This window comes from Euprymna scolopes, chromosome 18 (genome assembly GCF_053919585.1).
Source record: "Euprymna scolopes isolate OS-2025 chromosome 18, ASM5391958v1, whole genome shotgun sequence".
Taxonomy (NCBI): domain Eukaryota; kingdom Metazoa; phylum Mollusca; class Cephalopoda; order Sepiida; family Sepiolidae; genus Euprymna; species Euprymna scolopes.
The window spans coordinates 54,860,566-54,882,081 of NC_136499.1; the positions used below are offsets into that span (position 1 = coordinate 54,860,566).

At 35.2% G+C, this 21,516-nt stretch overlaps 1 protein-coding gene across 14 annotated transcripts in view; it reads right to left on the minus strand.

The window, feature by feature from the left end:
• Positions 1-21,516, minus strand: part of LOC145297622 (FMRFamide receptor-like) — a 1,184,367-nt gene that overhangs the window by 318,229 nt on the left and 844,622 nt on the right. For all 14 annotated transcript variants that reach the window (XR_013870287.1, XR_013870285.1, XR_013870286.1 and 11 more), the window contains one exon: positions 9,514-9,595. Coding sequence is in view for 1 of the 14 variants with exons in the window: in XM_080143706.1 (XP_079999832.1) it covers positions 9,514-9,595 (82 nt within the window). In the remaining 13 variants the exon portion in view is untranslated. The remainder of the gene's footprint in view (positions 1-9,513; positions 9,596-21,516) is intronic.

Consider the following 21,516-nt stretch of genomic DNA (forward strand, 5'->3'; position numbering starts at 1 on the left):
TGTGTAACAAATGCTGATTGCCCACTCGGGAATGCTGATCACGCTGTACTAATGATAGATATTACTCTAAACTTTCGACCCCAGGTTAAAGAGGCATTGCTCAAAACAAGAAAATACTACTGACTGGGAAGCCATTAAGGATCACAGCAGAGACGCCACATGGGGAAATATCTTTTCTCTTCCAGCAGAACAGTGCACAAATAAGACTACTGAATGGTTCAAAGCAGCAAGTGAAGTACATGTTCCTACATGTTCCTGCAATGGCTCAGAGGCAACATGCATACCGCAAATTTATCCGGCATAAGTCCTGTACGAACAGACAAAAGTATATAGTAGCTAAAAATAAATGCAATAAAGAAGTAAAAACATCTAAGAGTAAATGCACTGAAACCACGCATTGAAGCGCAAAAATAAGAACTCGTGATTTCTTGAAAATCTACAACAGTGTAGTAAATAATAGGTAGTCGACAATACCCCCACTATCAAACAATCACGAAGTCGTTCGCACAGCAACTGAGAAGGCTAACATGCTTCCCCGTCAGTTTGCCTCAAACTCTGCCTTGGATCCAGCAAGCCAATCCCTCCCTGATTTTCTTCTGCGAATGGATACCACGCTAGATTATTTAAAGACCACGCCCTCCCAAGTACATGATATTATAAAAAACCTAGATACCTCAAAAGCATGTAGACCTGTCCCCATCCCTGCCGTGTTAAAAAATGCTCCGACGAGGGCGCTCTTATTCTCTCTAAACTCTTTAATAAATGCCTTAACGAATCTTACTTTCCTGGCTGTTGAAAAACTGCTTCTCTGGTACAAGGTTACAAAAACTCTGGCGAAAATCTGACCAATTATATTATCGCACAATTAGCCTCCTCCCTCTTTTCGCCAAAATATTTCAGTCCTTAATTAATCAAGCACTAGTCCACCATCTTAAAGCTGCTAACCTTCTGTCAGACGACCAATATGGATTTAGGCAAGCCCGTTCTACTGCGGATATTCTTACTGTAATCTCTGAACTTTTATACTAAGCACCGGATAAGGCAGGGGAGAGAAGGGCAATAACCCTAGATATACCTAAGGTTTTGGCAGGGTATGGCACTATGGTCTTCTCATGAAAATACAATCATATGGTATTACTGGACGAATGCTTAGCATAGTTAGATCCTTCTAAAATGAGAAAAGAATCCAGGTTGTCATAGATGTGCGTACGTCTAAAAATTAAAATAATATAAACGCGGGTATACCTCAGGGATCGATCCTCGGCCCATTTTTTATATATTCATAAATGACTTACCCTTACTTGATGGGTATATTTACCGAGGACACCACGCTCTATGGCAAGCACGTGAGGAAATTTAATGAGCACACATCTAAGGTAATGACCGAACCCCTAGAGAAATAGCTTCAGTCTGTAGTGAAATGGGGTCAAATATGTATGGTAAAGTTCAACGCTGGCAAGACACAGCTCGTTTCCTTTAATAATTACATGAAACCTTACCAACCACCAAAAGCTATGGTTAGAGATATTTTACCTGAGAGCACTTCGTTCAAGCTCCTTGGCTTCACATTCACATGAAACATGATTTGGAATAGATACATTGAAATCATTGCTAAGACTGCTGCAAAGAATGTGACCTCTATCGTGCTAAAAAGTTACTTACGCCTGAAAACATCATGTAACTCTACAAATCCACCATTCGTCCATGTATGTTGTCCAATTTGGGATGGTGCATAGGCTACTAGTCTCTCGTTCCTGGACATGATCCAAAAGAGAGTTGCCAACCTGATAGGCCCTGAACTCTCATCTAAACTTCAGTCCCTGTCCCAGCGATGAAATATTGCTTCCCTCTGCCTGTTTAACAAGTATTTTAATGGTAGATACACTGACGAATTCCAAGCACTTGTACCCCCTCGACGAAAATACCCCCGACAAACCCGACAAGCAGCAAAGCCCCACCTGTCCACAGTTTAGATCCCTAGATGTAAGAACGCCTTTAATTTAATAGCTTCTTCCACAGGATTGCATGGCTTTGAAATTATCTTCCTATTTCTTGCTTCCCCAGCTGTACTAACATGTAGAAGTTGTAGGGTGAACAGACATCTTGCTGCTAAAATCCCTAATAGTACGCCTGGGACTTAGATCCCTGATAGTAGCCCCTTACATTACAGTGGCAATATGCCTTGTTTGAGGTGAAAATGTAAGAAAAAAAGTTAAACCATTTATATATTAATTAAGTACATACAATATAACTTTCTAGAAAAAGGGTTCCCGTCTCAGCAACCCGGAAACACTTTACCAAAAATGGCATTTTTAATAAAAATTTGGTTATCTATTTTAATTTTGAAACTGATGTTCCCACACAAATGCATATTAATTAAAAAAAAAAGACTAAATAATAAATGAATGAAAAGGAGAGTTAGAGAAAATGGAATAGGTACTTATTCATAATCAATGGTTAGATTATTGTTATATCGTGTTTCAGTTACTAAAATATGTATTGACTTCGCATTTTATTGTGACATGATTAGCATCTATGCGATTATAAAGTCAGATTAAAACGAAAACTTTGCGAAATATAATGTTTCGTCTTTTTTATTGCGTTATCTTTTTTCCAAGGAAGATAATGAGAAAAAAAAAACGTGGAATATCTTTTTTTTTTTTCTAATAGAATAATGGTTCCGGTGTTCGTGTTTTCTTCTATTCCAATGTTGTTATATTATGTTCATAAAACAATGTAATGTAAAACTTATTCATCACATGTTTTCTTTTTCATTGACTTAATGCTACAGGCGACATTTTGCAGAGACACAACATTTTTATCAGGAATAAATGAAACGTATCTTAATATCGCTACTGAAATAGGAAAATGTTTTTTAAAAATCGTGTGTTTTATCAATTACAGGTATTCGGAGAATTTAAAAAGCTTGAATTGTTATAAAAATTTACTCCAGGGAATAATACAAAAACATGAAGGCAGTGTTTCAAAATATAATCATAATTGTACTTAAATAAGAAACTATTTTTAAGTGCAATGGAGTGTGCTTAATTACATATGCCTAGTTTTAGTATTGTTTTTTTTTTTAAATTACAAATGCTTTTTCCAATATGAATATTTTTAAAATCCCTTTTCAATGACAAAATATCAGAAAGCACATATATAAACCATGAGTTTAACCCCCATGAATCTCAAACTGATATTATTTAAGTATTTCCATTACAAATCTAGTTCGAAATTATTATGCCTAATCGAAATACTTATGTAAACACCTTAATTGTGATGTAATAAACGTAATATTTAAACATTCTTACATAATACTCGAATCATTTTTTATAAAGAACGAAATATCATTATCGCAAAAGGAGAGATTTATTAGCCGAGGACATTCACCCTACGCTGAAAAAGTTTGCACCGAAGGATGAGAACGTAAATTGAATATTAAATTTACAAGCTGTTCTTACTCGCATGCATATCCCCGTCGGGTGATGTGACGCTCTTTTTTAAATTATAGCAAAGATATTTACGTACTTTTACATACGGTGTCTTTTATTTTAAAATTAACACCCATCTGTAGATTATCGTACCTAACGTTGCTTTACTTCAGTGATTTTACGAAAACCGGTGTGCTTACGTTTATATGCCTATTAGAATCTACCTTAAAATAAAAATTCTAATTAAAATAGTAGCACAGTCAGGGAGATGTGGGTTTTCGAAAAGTCATTATTCGTATGAGAGACCTATTGTTATTCAGTACACAAACAGCGAATTAATAGAGATTAATAGACTATTAAGACAAACATGCTCGAACAAAAGAAGCACGTGATGGGTTATTCTTCCACAATATTATTAAGGAAAATATGATAGACCCTCGTATCATCACGTTTGTGACAGAGAGAACTTTCCGGGAATTAGAATATGTTGGAGCTATAAAATTAATCATATGCTTCTACATTTTAGATAGCTTTTAAGTGTGAAAGACACCACCATAAATGAATGTGTTTCACATTTCATAAAATAGGAAAATAATGCTTCGTACAGTAAATTGTAGAGATGATCTGAGAAATTGCCCAAAGAACTATAAAAAATCAAAATGAGAATTTGAGCTAAAGTATAAAATAAGAAAGAACGGAATTACCAATTTAAAGATCAGTTCCGGTTTTCCAGAGAAAAGGTCCCCGCGAATATCATAACAAAAAAATGGAATGTCTACAATTGAAAGACACCAGGAAAACACAAACTAAACCTAAACGTTACTAAGTTACACACGTGTAATAGGGATGTTTTATGAAACGTAATCATAATATAGGAACGGAATTCTATTAAAACTAGCAGGAGAAAGCAGCTGGCCTTGCCACATTGTAAATTACGCCTAAATATATATTTACTTAATGCCAATTTCGAATTCATTATTACTGAGACATTTTTGCATAAAATATCAGTGTGTACGTAAAGAACAGTGAGAACTATGGAAAAAGCAAAATCCACCATTTGGCTCACAAAAACTTCTCCTGTGTTGTGTAGGATAATAAGACGGGTTGTTGTGAAAGAAATGGGAAGTCCCAGATGCTTAATGCATTCAAGTATCCATCAGACAACACCTTTGATGACAAGGCACGGCGAAAAAAAGTGTAAAGAAATACCTAGCCTGATTCCACGCCGCAATGCGGGAACCTTCAGGTTTGGTCATAAATGCCAAACTTGGAACGTTAAGGGCTCGAATAATGTCCTGTTTTCTGATTAGTAAAATCAATCTGAATGGTTCTCATGGCTTCCAAAGATATTGACATAACGGAAATATGCCCCTCCCCCGAAATTTTCCCCACAGGAATTAGTTGTCGATTTTTCCTAATGGGGCATAAGTGTTTTTTACAGACGGACAACTGAACTCCAGGTGGGGCAAGGACATTAGACAGCGGCTGGTTATGTTAGCATCCTACAAAAAGTAACGTTTGTGTGTAGCAGAATAGTTGATCTAGCAGGATAATGTTGGTATCCACGCTGCACGCCGGACCTTAAATTTATGTAAGAAAATGAGGTTTATATGGGGTACTATGTAGGGATTTGGGCAACAAGATATTTGTTTACGTTAAACTTGAACTTCTGCACGTAAGTAGAGTTGGGAAAGCAGGGACCTGGAATAGAATTCCAAAGTCTAGCGGTTCTGGGGAAGAAACTACTGGAGTAGAAAGATCTTTTACATCTAGGGATCTTTACTGTGTGGGGAGATTTAGCTTTCTGTCGGGTTTGTCCATGGTGTTTACGTCGTGGAGGGCACAAGTGCTTGCAGTTCGTCAGAACATTCTTAATTAAAATACTTGTAGAACAGGCAGAGGGATGCAACATTTCGTCGATGGGACAGTGGATGAAGCTAAGATGCCAGTTCAGGGCCTATCAGATAGGCGACTCTGTTTTGAATCATGTCTAGGAGCGAGGGACTAGTAGCAGATGCACCGCCCCAAATATGACAGCAATACTCCATACATGGGCGAATGGTGGCCTTATAGAAGTACAGGATACTTTCGGGTGTTAGTAGTTTTCTATCACGGTAGATAGAGCCTACCTTCTTCACAGCGGATCTGGCAATGTTTTCAATGTAATTGTTCACAGTCATGTTTCCTGTGACCGTTAGGCCAAGGAGTTTCAAATATGTACTCTCAGATAAAGATTCTTTCGCAATTGCTATTGGTGGAAGAGAAGGTTTCTTATAATTATTGAAAGAAACAAGTTTAGTCTTGGCGGCAGTAAACGTGACCATCCATTTTTGTCCCCATTCCAATACAGATCGGAGGTCATCCCCTAGTGTTTCTGTCATTTCTTAAGATACGTGTTCATTAGTTTTCCTGTCGTGCCTGTTATACAGAGTGGTGTAATCGGCATATATCCCCATCTCACAGGCAATTTTGTCGGGGAGGTAATTTATGAAAATTAGGAAGAATATAAGTACAAGGATATACCCTTGGGGCACTCCCGCATTTATATCATATTGTTTATATGTACAACCGGCGAGGGCAACCTGAATTTATCTCTTATTCAAGAAGGATTTAATTATCTAAATATTATACTAATGATACCGTATGGTCTAATTCTTGTGAGGAGACCCTCATGCCATACCTTAACAAAAGCCTTAGATATATCTAGAGCTACTGCTCTTCCCTCCCCTCGCTTTGTCCAGTGAATGGTATATACGTTTAGAGACTACAGTTAGGATGTTTGATGCGGAAGGGGCTTGTCTAAATCCATATTGTTGGTCAGACAGAAGTGTAGCCTCTGTATGGTGATGGACTAGACTATGGTTAATTAAGGTCTCAAATATTTTGGCGAAAAGTGGGAGTAGGCTAATGGGGCGATACTTTAATGGGGCAGTTCTTTCGCCAGAATTCCTGAATAGTGGTGCCACAAAAGCAGTTTTTCAACAACCGAGAAAAAAGATTCATTAAGGCATTTGTTGTAGAGTTTGGAGAGAACTGGAGCTACTTCGGCTGAGCAGTTTTTAAAATAAAACAGCTGTGATGAGATCGAGTCCACATGCTTTTGAAGTGTAAAGGTTTTTTTTATAATAGCACGCACCTGAGCAGGGATGATTTTTTAGGTCGTCTAGAGTGGCGGTTGTCCGCAAGAGAAAGTCAGGTAGGGATGGTTGAAAGGGTCCAGTGTGGCGTTTGAGGCAAACCGGCTGGCGAGCATATTAGCTTTCTCCGTTGCTGAGCAATTTTTCCTACTGCTGCATATTATTTATTTATTTGTTTAATTTATTTACGTCGTTGCTTTTTCAGTGGAATAACCTGGTCTATGTTAGTCAAGCGTGCAAAGTTCACTTGCTGGCATAGCTTGACTGCTGAAGGAGCGGTGGAAAGCAGGTTGTGAATGAGGAAGGGAGTGTTGATGGGGTGCACTTGTCCGACTTTTGAAGAGTGCGTGCTGGATGTGGTGCTCTTACCGACTGTTGACGTGTTTTGGTTAGGGGATGTGGTTGTTATGGGTGACAATGGTTCTGCTTTTCTTTGGACATTGTTATTTTCTCTATTTTATTAAATGATTATAGGTGGAAACTCTTTTCGAATTTTTGTTATATTAATTTTATTGCTATATTTAATTCCATTCAACAGGCAACCCCTACCAGTTAGTGAGCTTCACACGCTTGACCTACATAGACCAGGTCATCCCACTGAGAAAGCAACTATGTAAATTAATTACACAAATAAATTAAAATATGCAGCAGCAAGAAATATAGACAACGAAATAAATATGGACTATACAAAATAAAATACAAAATAATGTACAGATAATGTAAAAAAGAACAGAAAATGAAATTAAAAAATCCTACAAGTTCAACAAAATGCTAATCTCCTAAAACACGTTATACATCTAAATACCCTGTCCTTAAATTTTCTGCGCGACTTCACACTGCCATTTAACACCATTCCCTCCTTTCGTTATTCCCGGCATACTCTTAATCGAACTGTAACATACACAATTTGAAAAGGAGAATCTTCCCCCGAAATATAATGGATTTGCCACAAACACAACAAGTAATACATTTATACTTAATACAATTGAATATATATATATATATATATATATATATATTTATATGACATATATGTATGTACATATTGATTTGTAAATCGCCACTTGTTTTCGTATTCTCTCATCAATACAAACTATACCCCGTTCCTTGCATTTTGATAGCCTTCTAAATCTCTACTTCATACATATGCCACACAATGTTTCAAGCAAACTACATATACAATTCTTTCTCTCTCCCTATATATATATATATATATATATATATATATATATATATATATATATATATATATTAAATATAGTTTGATAGATACATATGTACGAGGTAACAACACAGTTCTAACGAGCCACGACTTGACTTGTTACCTTCCGAAGCTTCAAAAGTAACGTTTCCACTATTATTCTATCATGCAACTTCCTGTAGCTGAAACGTGTTTTCTTTTTAACCTAAAATAAATATAGATTTGCAACTATACTTATTCTTAAAATATTTTAGTACATCTTTGAGAGACAGTTAATCTAAACCGAAATATTTTCTTAATATTAATTTCTCTTTTATTTCTTTTTGGTTGCTTACCGGTTTTCAGTTTTTATTACATTAGATGGTAATCCTAAACTAAAATAAAATAAGCAGTCTTTTGCCAGGACACTTATTGCTAAAAGGTTATACTGTCTGGGCTTTATATTCACCAACATTTAAATATAATACAAACCACAAATAAAACGAAGAAGAATACACAGAAAAATATGAGAAAGCGTTTCTTTTATAATATACCAACGTTTACAGTTTTTCAATTACGTGGTTGTGCTGCCAGCATTTTATTTTATTAATAATATCCAATTATTAGTCGTCTTAAACTATTTATTTCGCTTTATTGGTGATGAAAACGTTTGGGAAAGGTAAACCAGATCAGATGTTGATAATTGTTATTAACTCTAGAATTCATAACACGCCATTCTGCACAATGTGTCTTCTTAGTTCAATAAGCAAGGAAAAAGATATTCTACATGAATCACGTCCGAACTAATTTACTGATCATTATAGGTTTTTAGGCACAGCTGCTATGCATAAATAGTTCAAATGCTGAGTGCATACAGGTAATTTTGTGAAAAAGGGTAGTTTTTACAGATTTTTTTTCTGCCGCTCTCATTCTACTTTTCTTCTGACCTGAAAAAATAGTCGTATTAGTTTAAGAAAAATATCGTGCGATTGATTTTTTAATTTTCGCTACAGAAATGTACTTTGGGTTTTTTCAATAAAAAATATACATGCCCTTCAATAATAAAATTCGAGAGCATTGTAAGTTAGAGAAGCCACTGCAATGAAGATGTTTGCAGCGTACGCATTAATTTATATATGTTTTTAAAAATTCATTTTCCATGATATACGTCTTACTTTTTATTTCTTTTCCGCTTCGCCTTCCATGGTACAAATAGATCTTCAATCTGTCTGACATAAATTAGATGTATTTTTTCATTCGGTGCCAAAGTTATGGGAAATTAGACTATACTTAATTAATTCGTCAATACGCACAATGTTTTCTTTTAATTAACATTATTTGGCTTAATCATAAAATGAATCACACATTGTGTCACATTTTTTCCCTTTAACTGACACCATTATGCGGTATTATTACGCAATATCGAGGTTTCATTTTCAAATGTTTTGATTAATAGACTACGCGCGGCAACAGCAAAAAAATGCGTCATGTAATCGCCAGGCATAGAATTATTTTTTAAAAATATTTATTTATCTAATATTGTGTAACCGATGCAACACACGTACATTTTTATAAACGGACACTCTATATTTAATTTGTGATTATTATGAGCTTTATACTAAACAACAATAGTCCAGCGTATCATTTTTTTTTCTTATATAACATTTGAAAGAATTTATCACTTTCAGCATGAAACCAGAATAAGTGTTCCACTGTTGTATGTCATTACAGCAAAATATATTCAATTAATTCTACAAAATCTTACCAGAATTCGACTACTCTTGTTCACACGTTGTATCCATGAAGGCAAACTTTCGCAAATGGCTAATTCCAATTCGAACAGTATGCTGAAATTGAATAAGAAAACAAAAATATCAATTATTAAAAAAAATGTATAACCTTCATTAGATGTTTATTTCCGCAGGGCATAGAAAACTAGGTGAACTGAATGAATGGGAGAATTATCAACGATAAATGATATTATTAAAAAAAATGTAAGATTTTTTTTTAATGGAAGCAGAAATTATTAAAAAAATTAGAAGAATATCCCATAAAAATGCGAATAAAATATGAATAAAACATGAATTCATTAAAACAACAAGATATGCCAGTAAGAGAAAAATAAAATGACTTACTTATTAATACGATAGCGCGTATATTATTTTCTATTGTTACAAGAAAATGCTGTCCTATTTCCATGTAAATACAAATAACATTACATAACTGAAAATTAGATTAGAATAAGCCGAGACTTGAACCTTGTCGGCAAGGTTCAGAGATAGAATGTTAGAATCGAAATGTTAACAAGCCTATAGTTAAATTCTATTAATAAATAGTTAGATATTGTTTATATTGTAAAAAAGAATTGATTGTTCGTTCTTTTATGAAAACTCAATTAAAAGAATGTCAGCTAAAAAGAATGAACAATACAAATTAAAAATGTGTTGTTAAAAAGGGTAGATTAAAAAATAGGTTTGTTGTCGGAAGTGTGTTTGGAAAACGTGTGCTTAGCAACGTATGCTATGACACGTGGGTTGACCACGTTTTGGAACCACACGGCTGAAACCATAGCAAAAAAGGGGTTCTCAATATACGAGCTAGCATTAGTCATATTGCGGCAGTCGAGCAGTCGAGTTCAAGCAGTCAGCAGTCGGTCGGAAAGAGCTGACATGGTCAGAGGGGGGTCCCCTTAGGGCTGAAAGTGGAGAAGTTTACCCATCTAGAACAAATCTGAATTCATGACGTCATAATTATTCCATCGGGTCAATGAAATAAAGAATCACCATCGATACTTGTAACTGCTGCCTTTATGTCGTAATTCCACAAATAAAAAGGTGATGTGTTAAACATCTTTTTATGAACTTTGCGTAATCCTTACAAGAATATGTATCACTCCTCCTCTCTATATGCGTTACAAGAAATATAAGAACTGTGCATCTATCAACCTCGCTATATGTGTTAAGGAAAACATCCCAGAACTGCATAATTGTCTCTCCCCGTCATCACAGCTACACATATATCTCCGCCGTTACTTTCCAATATGAATGTACCCATCATATTTCTTTTACCACTACACCACAGTATGGCACGCATACATTCGGCTCGTTTAATTATGTACTTCCACTCCTTGTAATAACTAATTTCATAAGTTTGGGTTCGGTTCCGGTTATAGCTGATCGTATTTAAGTCATTTAATTTTTTTATAAAAAAAAATTACTTAGAATTTTCATAATTTATTAGTTCAGTTCGATAACTGCTGATAGCAATTGAGTCATCGATTTTTATAATTAATTTAACCAATAATTCGTCATAAGTTTTTGCTTGGATTTCGATTATAGCTAAGCGCACTCCAATAATCTATTTAAAAAATGTTAGCAAAATGTTAGCAAGTATTCTTCATAAGTCTTGGGTTCCGTTCTGATTTTAGCTCATGGCACCATAATCATCCTTTTTTATGTAATTTTATCAAGAATTCTTCAAAAGATTTGGTTTTGGTTTCGATTATAAAAATAGAAAACACTAAAGTTATATGTATATATATATATACATATATATATATACACATACACACACACACATATATATATATATATATATATATATACGTATATATATATATATATATATATATATATATATATATATATATATATATATATATATATACGTTTGGGATTTAGTTTCGATTAAAGCCGATTAACCCAACAGCGACTTTATAATATAAGACAATCGATAAAACATTAACTCTATAATAATATGTACGAAATCTGCAAGAACTAAAATATCATATTAAAGCGTATTAAACGGCCTGGCTACGCCATTCGTACATGCTAGCTTGGATAAATACTTTTGCAAGTATAACATACAGATAGGTTCAATAATATCAGGCCATCTTTATTTACGCTGAATATCTACAGAATATTACATATGAATCAGACCCCTGTGGAATTTCCCTAGGCCCCGCTTGTTTGAATAAAAGAAAGACATATATAAACGAGGGAAAAATTACAAAAGAAATGTAAGTTGTAAACCATATGAGATAATCCACATGGTACAAACGATTTAAAAGAAAATAATGCAAAAATAAAAGTTTAAGTTTTGTATATATATATATATATATATATATATATATATATATATATATATATATATTCCTAGTACTAATAGCTTAAGTTAATTATCTTTTTCTTTCTTCCAATACCACTAATTTCGCGAACGCCATTATTTTGCAAATAAAGTGTTTTTTTTATAGCATATTAAGTTTTCTGTGTAAAATTAATTTGGAAATTTGGGTTGAAGTATTAAAAATATTGTATAAGAATAGGAGCCGCAACACACTTCAATGTGTATGAAAATAATTAAGTATTACGAAAAATTAGATAAGAATTGTATTGTTATAATGTCTTGCTAAGGAAATACGAATTATGCGGGTTTTTTTCTGTTTGAAGATGTATTCGTGATCACGGGATATCTGCGATCCGAGTGTATGTTACATTGTTTGAAGTACAACTTGTCATGAGTTCACTATGTTGAGGAACGCCAGTTGAATAGCGAATCACACAGGGGTTGGACTGCGAACATATATATATATATATGTATATATATATATATATATATATATATATATATATATATATATATATATATATATATATGCGTGTGTGTTTGTGTGTTTGTGTTTGTGTATGTGTGTGTGCTTTGGATATATATATATATATATATATATATATATATGGCAATTAAGTCACTATTGTCTGCGCTTCATCGTCGTGAGTATTTGCTTGTCTATTGATTTTATATATATATATATATATATATATATACATATACATATATATATACATATATATATACATCTATATATAAATACATCTATATATATCAATATATAAATACATCTATATATATATATATATATATATATATATATATATATCAATATATATATATATATTTGGTGGTGGCACATCTTCAGATTGTGAGATTGAACGACTGATTACGTCACTTCCAGTTACCTTGTTCTGCTTTTCAGCAATTTTAACCCAATACTCAGAATGGGAACAAGAGAGAGGGGGAGAGATAGTAACTTTACTTTCTTCTTCAGTTTATCGGATTTAACACTAACTGATATCGTTGCTCTATGTTTTATTTAATATATTATTCATTTCACTATTTTACGAGTCCTCTTGTTATTCTTGTCAACATTTACATATAGCAACGGACGGCGAGGTTTCGAAGACTCATGTTCGAACGCGGAAATTTAAAATGATTCAGCGTTTGAATAACAACTGGTCACAACGGAGTTCGAATCTAAGCATAGCAATTGACGAAAAAAAACCATCTTTCGAGTGGCTATGAGATCAAATTTGAGTGATGCATTACATCAGCGTTGCCATAAAAAAGTAAGAGTATTTGTGCACAACATATCAAAAATATCTTCGAAACAGATTGGATGGAGTGATTTAAACAGTGGAACAGAACAATAAATAAATTATGTCATAAAGTAGAGAACTGGTATACTGAGGTAAAGCAATAAAATAACAAGTTAAAAGAAAAGATACCGGAAGTTTTCTCATGTGACAAGGCTGTATCAACATTTGAGCTGAAGGGAAATATTTCACCCGTTTACGAATAGTGATTTTTTTTGCGACGATCGAGAAAATTAATAAGAAAGTAGATCTACTAAAAATGGCATTTCTTGGTCGAACCTAAGCACCAGTGAATAGGTTTCCCCTATTGTATACGTTACGAAAAAGATAAACCAAATTCATGTCCGTGCCGATTTTTCCACGTGCCTAAATACGACTTTGCAAAATTACATCCATCTCATTACCACACTGAAGATAGTATTCCACAAACTAAACTAGTTCAAAATTTGAATTAAGTGACGCGTTTTTTTCAGATCACTTTTGCTAGGAATGCTTTTAATTCATTTCCATCAATACATACAAGAGACTCTACATGTTTGGAAGGTTTACATAAGTTTTCGTAAAACATGTGTGACTTATGCGCCTTACTAAATTAGAAAAGCTCTCAATTGAACGCTGTAATATCTAGGTGCGTTTGAAAATCAAGGATACTCTAACAGTGGAAACGTTTGTTACACCTTCTGACCTCAAGTTTTAAAAATAGTAGCGAGAGATGAAAGCTCGTATGGTATTGGAGCTTGTACACTACATATTAGGCCATATAATGGTACCAAAACATCGATCGCTTTTGCATCTAGAACTCTACTACAAACCACAAGGGACAGTATGCACATATTGAAAAAAACTATCCTATCTGCGTTAAGGAAATTTCGTAGGTACTTACCTGGCAGAACTTTGAGGTTACAAATCGATCATAAGCCGTTACTTGCAATTTTCGGTTCCAATAAAAGGCTTACAAACGTATGCTGCTAATATACTACTAAGATGGTGTAAATTATCCTAAATTATAACTTTTAATCAATTTATCTATCACCAAAACAGATTAGCCATGCCGACGACCCATCAAGCCTGATACAAAATACAAGGGAATCTTCAGAAAGTTCTAGAATTTTGGGGCTTCGTACCAATTGTAATTATTTAATTAATATATATATATATATATATATATATATATACCACAATTATAGAGTTTCGTGTATCTCACCTGAAATTATAAGATAAGCTTAAAATGGCCATTTTGTTTGCAGTATTTTAAGCACGATCTCCAGTAATAATGCTCGCTTTGCCATACGCTCATGTAATATTGGAAAAGTGTTATTATTTCCAAACGTCTCCAAGAAAAAAATATACAGGATTTTCACATAGGAATCCATTGAAAACCTGAATAAAGGGCTTGATAAAAAGCTACATCTACTGGTCTAACATGAAAATCGATACACTGGGGAAAATCAACATTTATAGAAGTTGCGCCCTAGTTGACCCGCACCATCCATCCACTTCAAACCTTGGCCGAAAATGGTAAATAAGGAATACACATGGATGAGCATTATTTATTAATCGTAATCCTTAATTACACCAAGTGGCCTGACATTTTAAGTATCAAACCGATCAAAACCTGGGCGACAATAAATTTTCCTCGTAGACTGTCTGCCCGATTCAGTGTAGTAGAGTGCTAGTGAACGATAATGAACCCCAGTTCACATCTGCAGATTTGATAAGCTTTTGCGATACGTTCCAGACTAAACACATCACTACTTCCCTACATCAAATGGTCAGGAAGAACGAATCAGGAATACCCTCAAAAGAGCATGGCAGGTTACAGGTCCATCGACGAATGAAGTATATCAGCAGCTTTTGCATGCGTTTAAAATGGCACCTAATGCAAATACACCAACAGCGGTCTCGCAGGCAGACGCCACGTTTTTGACAAATTCTTACAAATCAGACAAAACAAGAAGTTAATACATAGGTACCCAGTAATCGTTTTACCCCTTGAGACAAAGTTTTCGTTAAAAGCTTCAAAAAATTACACTTCATACTCAGATGTGGGTATGATCAGTCAGAGATTTAGACAAATATTATATATCGTGCAATGACCTAAACTTATACATAAATTCCCCCACAAACAATGAGAAGATGTGGTCCAGACGGCAACAGCGAAACACCACTATTGAAAGAAGACCTGCTGATTCTCTTTTCGAAAGAGTCGATATCGATTCTTGATAATCAACACTCGAACTATGATGGTCATTCCGGAAAACGACATCCATCGATCAACTTCTGATCGATTCTGAAGAAATATTAAAAACTTTTACAACGAAAAGGCTTGAGTAACCTATTAATCATGAATGTGTCTGTCAGAATAATACATCCACAAATTCTGAAAATGAACTATGACTGACATCACTTCGGGATACCAGGTCTTGCTCTTCGCCAATCTGAACAGAGAGGGCAGTTGTAAATCTATTTTGTCCATTCAGTTGAGCGGAGTTCCCACTTAACTAAAATCGTTTTTGTCTAAGAATTATATTAGTGATTTCCTTTTTTCCCAGTCTTTTCGCTACTTTTACATACATTTCCACCATAACTATATACACATACCCACACAAACACACACGCACACACACGCACACATACATATATATATATATATAAATAACATATATATAAATATATATATATATATATATATATACTAGCAAAAGTACCCGGCGGTGACTGGGTTCAAAAACAGCCTACGGAAAATGGACTCTGATTTATGAAAGTATGATAGGTTATGAAAAGGAAGGTTTGTAAAGAGACATGTTTGAATTCGAGGGTATCAAAACCAAAGCAAAATACGATGAAAGTAAAAATAAAATGGATACACACCATAATTTATTATACCATACCTGTTCACACTGAAACAATTATACCAATATTCTGTTGATCTATATTTAAAAACCTTGTTAAACTTTGTGACATATTCCCATTCTATGGAGGGCAGCGCGAACGAACACCCCATAATTTTATAATACAATAATTCTGCAAACTGAAACATATCAAAGTATAGTTAAGCAGATAGATATGAAAAGTATTTATTAAAGTGTGGGCCTATTTCCATTCTATGGAAGGCAGGCGCGCACTCAGACCCCACAAGTTGATTATACCATCCCTATTTAAGTTAAAACATATTTATCAAAGTATTATTATGTACATCTATAGCAAACACACTTGTAAACGTTTTTTTTAATTTTTATTTTTTTTATTTCCATACTTTCTGGACCAGACGCGTACGCAGACCCCACAATTTGTATGAATCATCATTATGCCAAATCAAACATACCCATCTCCGTATCTCGATACATCTTCTCTTATTATATGTGATCAGTTTTCTATAATAGTCACCCATATAGAAGTCTATTCGTGACCATACACACACACGGGCGTTCAGCTTTATATTACATTATATATATATATATATATATATATATATATATATATATATAAATATATATATATATATATGAACGTGTCTGTTTGTCTGTGCGTCTGTCTATCTATCTGTGTGTCAGTGTGCATTTCCTTACGCAATAACTCTGTCAATTCTTAGTCTACAGGCACGACATTTTATATACATGGTACTGAGATGTCTGCCAGAAATTCGGCTTTGAAGGGGTCAAAATTCAACGATTTGACATTTGAGAACTCTATCAAACTCATCATACATTTTGGGTCTAAACACTTTAAATTAAAGATATAGGTTCCTAGTACATAAATCTAACTTAATAACTAAATTTGACCCCAAAACAATACATATTAAGGGGCCATAATAGGAGTCTAACTTAAAAAATTGACTGTTTTTTTTAATTTTTGTTTTATTTATTTATTTTTTGCTCAGCATACACCTCCAAACACCCGGCCAACGCCGGGCAGCAATGCTAGTATATATATATATATATATATATATATATATATATATATATATATATATATATATATATAAGGTCAGTGTTGGATCGATGAATCTGAATCTTAATATATATATATATGTACATATATATATATATGTACATATATATATATATATATATATACATATATAAGTGATGGCGTATGTTTGTCTGTCTGTGTATATTTCCCTACGCAATTACTCCAGACTCGAAATTTGATAAACAAGGTACTGAGATTTGGCTAAATATCTGTAATACCTTTTCGGCCAGATATTTGACCGTTAAAGGGTTCAAATTCAACGATTTGTCCTTTGAGAACTCTACGAAACTACATCGCAAATTTTGAGTATGAACACGTGAAACTTTTGATATAGGTTCCCTAGACATAAATCTAACTTAATAACTTCATTTGAGTCTAAAACAACACATGTTAATGGCTCAAAGTTAAAAAAAATGACCTCTGTATTCTCTATCAAATTACTAAGACAATCCCTGGTCTAAACGTTTAAAATTTTACATAAAGCGTATTCAGAGGTAGGGAAAACTTTTTAATCGGTTTGGGTTGCAAAATTGAGAAACCAATATATAAATGTATGTATGTATGTATGTTTGTATATCTGCCTAAAACTTTCGACAGATGCGACGGATTTTCACAAGATCAGTATCGTTTTGACGCTCGACGGTTCAGACGACAAATACTGAATAATTGGCTAAAAATATTAAAGTCTTCACCCTAAACTGGGCACTTTTCTACAGGGAGGGGTCGCTTTTTTCGCCGATATGTGCGGAAGTCATTCCCTCTTTTCGATTGTCTAGCCCTATTGAAACCTACGTCACTTCTGGTTTGGCGGTGCTCGGAACAGCAAATACATCACGTTTTTTCCGTTCTTTTCCTCTTTCTCGGTACGGGTTCGAGCCTGCCTTCCTACTACCACTTTTTTTTTTTTTGCAGAACATACACATAACTAAGCACACGTGCAACGCCGGGCACCCATGCTAGTATATATATATATATATATATATATATATATATATATATATATATATATATATATATATATATATATATATATATACAGAGAGCGAGAGGGGCAGAGAGAGAAAGAGAGAGAGAGGGGGGCAGAGAGAGAAAGTGAAACAGACAGAGACAGAGAGATAGAGAGTGGGAGAGAGGTGCGCATTTTACACCAAACGAACCTTTAAACGCTAATCCACGTCTTAGTTTTGTTGTTGAGGTTATACAATTCATCCGTTATTAAATTCACCTCCCGTCTGGCTCCAAGCTACAAACTGGAAACTGTTCTGTATGCTTACAATTCTCGACAATAAGTCTGTAATCTCTCTATCTGAAAACTGTCAGTACACTCCTAAAACCTTTAGTAAGATATCCATAAATATATTGATCTTTATAACTTATTTTTGTCCCATAAATCTTTTACACCTTCATTAAAAATCCTTTTTCAATTCGCAAATTGTACTTACATTTTTCGTTAAAAACCTATATATATATATATATATATATATATATATATATATATATATATATATATATATATATATACATATATATACACTAACAGACTCTATGGGATTGTCCGTACGAAAAATACATTTTATATGATAATTTGATTAATGCACATTTCGTATTTATTATTATATTATACATATTATTTTTAGACTCATTATATAGATATGAATTTAAAAAAAAAACAAATTAGACGTACGCCACCACCGAGATTTGACCTAAAACGTATAACTTACGTGTTACTTTTTCATTTGACGTTAATACCTGAGGTATGAAGATATGTTAGCATCATGACTAAAAAAAAATAAGCTTAACTAATAACCATTATTTCCCGCATGCATATGCGCAATGCCGTTAGTCGGGATTTCAGCTGAAACATTCCATTTTCACAATTTTCCACCGATTTTAACCGGCTTAAACCCAAATATAGAGTTTTGCATAGGTTTGAAAACCCTCTATATTAAGTTGCATGTCGGTACACCAGAAAGTTGACGGAGGAGTTTCGTAGGCTAATTTTTAAAAGGAATATATATATATATATATATATATATATATATATATATATATATATATATATAGGCATAATTAATATATATCAATAAAAAAGGGTTGTATTTACTATAAACATTTTACGTGACTATTATGCAAGTATAAATCATGTAAGATATTTGCATGTATTATTCGCGCAAGAAACTGATCGATAAAACGAAAGGTTACTTGCAGACTATTAATGGGTAATTAAGCTGTAGGTACCGCATAAAATTAAAAGAACAAATTTCAAATTTCTTAACCAAAAATTTAATGAATTCCTTTGGAATATTGATAATAATAATGTTCAAGCTATACTTATTTATTTGAGATATTTTATGTATTTTGATATAATATCGATTTTAAAATAAAAAATATATTTTACAGATTTGGTTATTAAAAATACTATCTGAAAAAGACAAGGGGGCACGGTCCTTAAACAGCAGTGCGTCTCCCGAGGTGGGGGTCACCTCAAACACACAAAAGGGAATAAATCCGAGAAAGTAGACTCTCCACTCCCGTTGCACCTACACTCCTCTCAGATCTTGAATCTCCCCAGCACAGAAAAATTAAGCTCTTTTTGTAGTTTCCAGCTTCACGCGTACACGAGTTTTTGCGAGAACGCACGTAAGAAAATGCTGGCCGCCATCTTTGTTTTCCTTTTCTCGGCCGGAACTCACTCACTGCACACCCAGGGTAAGTCTTCTGTGTTTTTTAGCTTCTGACAACACGCCCTACCTGATCTCAAGATCATATTTCGTAGTCTCTCATCTACTGTGGCGGTCGCCTCTCTCTACTTGGCTTCTGAGGTGTCTTGTCCTCCTCCTGTTGCTGCACATTCTCTCCATTGTTTCGCCTTTCACTAGTCTGATGTCCAGTATATGCCTCGGTACTCCGTCCACTACAATGTTGTTTCTGGTCTTCCTCCCAGTCACGCGACCTCTACTCCTTTGTGAGGTGCAGCGCGCCCCCGGTGGCATCACCCATACCGCATCCCCGAGTTTAATGGTCCTTGTGGTCTCCGCCTCTCTGCTTGCCGGCTCAACCCTGGGATGTATCCAGGAATATGTGAACGTTGACAGTTGCGGAACCGTCTCTGGCACCTGTCCCGATCAAGGCGACATATTATACCAGAAGACGGCTTGCTCAGGTGAGGCGCCTCCTCTTTCCGCAACTGCCTTTATGATGCGGTGGTTTCTCTCCACGATCCCGTTGCCACTGGGTCTGTAGGCAGCTCTGAAACATTGTTGGATATTTCATTTCTTCATTACTTCCGTCACTGCCGCTGACTTGAATGCCACTACTTCACCCGTCCCTTTCCATCTTCCGGCCAGTGTCGTGTGCACTATGGTAATGGTACAACCAGTGTCGATCAGGGCCATTACTCCCCGTCCTTCCACAACGATCTTCTGCTTGGCCATCTGCTGCGAGTGCGCCACTATTCCCGAATCGGAGAAGCCGCTGGCGCTTCGGCTTCCCCTTGCCATTTTCTCGAACTCATGCATTTCACCGCTAAATAGCCTCTCCGAATGCAATTATAACACACTGTCCGTTGCAAGAACTTCCTGCAGTCTCTTCTCATGTGTGGCCCCCCTCCCCACATTCGAAGCATGCCATCGTCGGGTTCAGCAGATTACTGCCCACATTCTGCTGTACCGTTGCTGTTTTCCTTCCAGACGCCATGGGCTGGGTGATCATAAGATCTTTGCAGTTTTGAGCAGCTCACTCACATCCAGCGTCTCCACTCCCGGGACCTACTGCGAACGTTTCGATATCCCTTCCGGGAACCCGGTAATGAATGTCATTTTGACTACGTGACTCGTGGCATGTCTCCTGATGCCCGACAACTCAACCACTCTCTTTATCTCATTCGCGTAGACATCAACAGATTCACCAGTCGACCTCTTCTCCTTCATCTTATTAAAGGCATCGAAAGGACTCTCTGCAACCAGTCAACCCTTGATGGCGTCCGCGTCACCCTGATCTCGCTCACTGAGCTCCAAATAGAGGGCTAGCGCGCCCCCTTCTAAAAACAGTAGTACTACTGCGGCCACATCGTCCAACTTTTGAATCCTTGCCACAGGGACCACTTCTGGTTTCGCGGTGGTCACAACAGCAAACACCTCACGTTTTTTTCCCGGCCACCACATCATCGTCGGCATTTAAAGGCTTAATCCTGTTGCTGAAGCCAGCGTTGGCCATGACCGAAATAGCTTGAAAATACTATCTTTAAGAAAAAGAGGGGGGCACGGTCCTTAAACTGCAGTGCGCCTCCCGAGGGGGGTCACCTCAAACACACAAAAGGGAATAAATCCGAGAAAGTAGACTCTCCACTCCCGTTGCACCTACTCTCC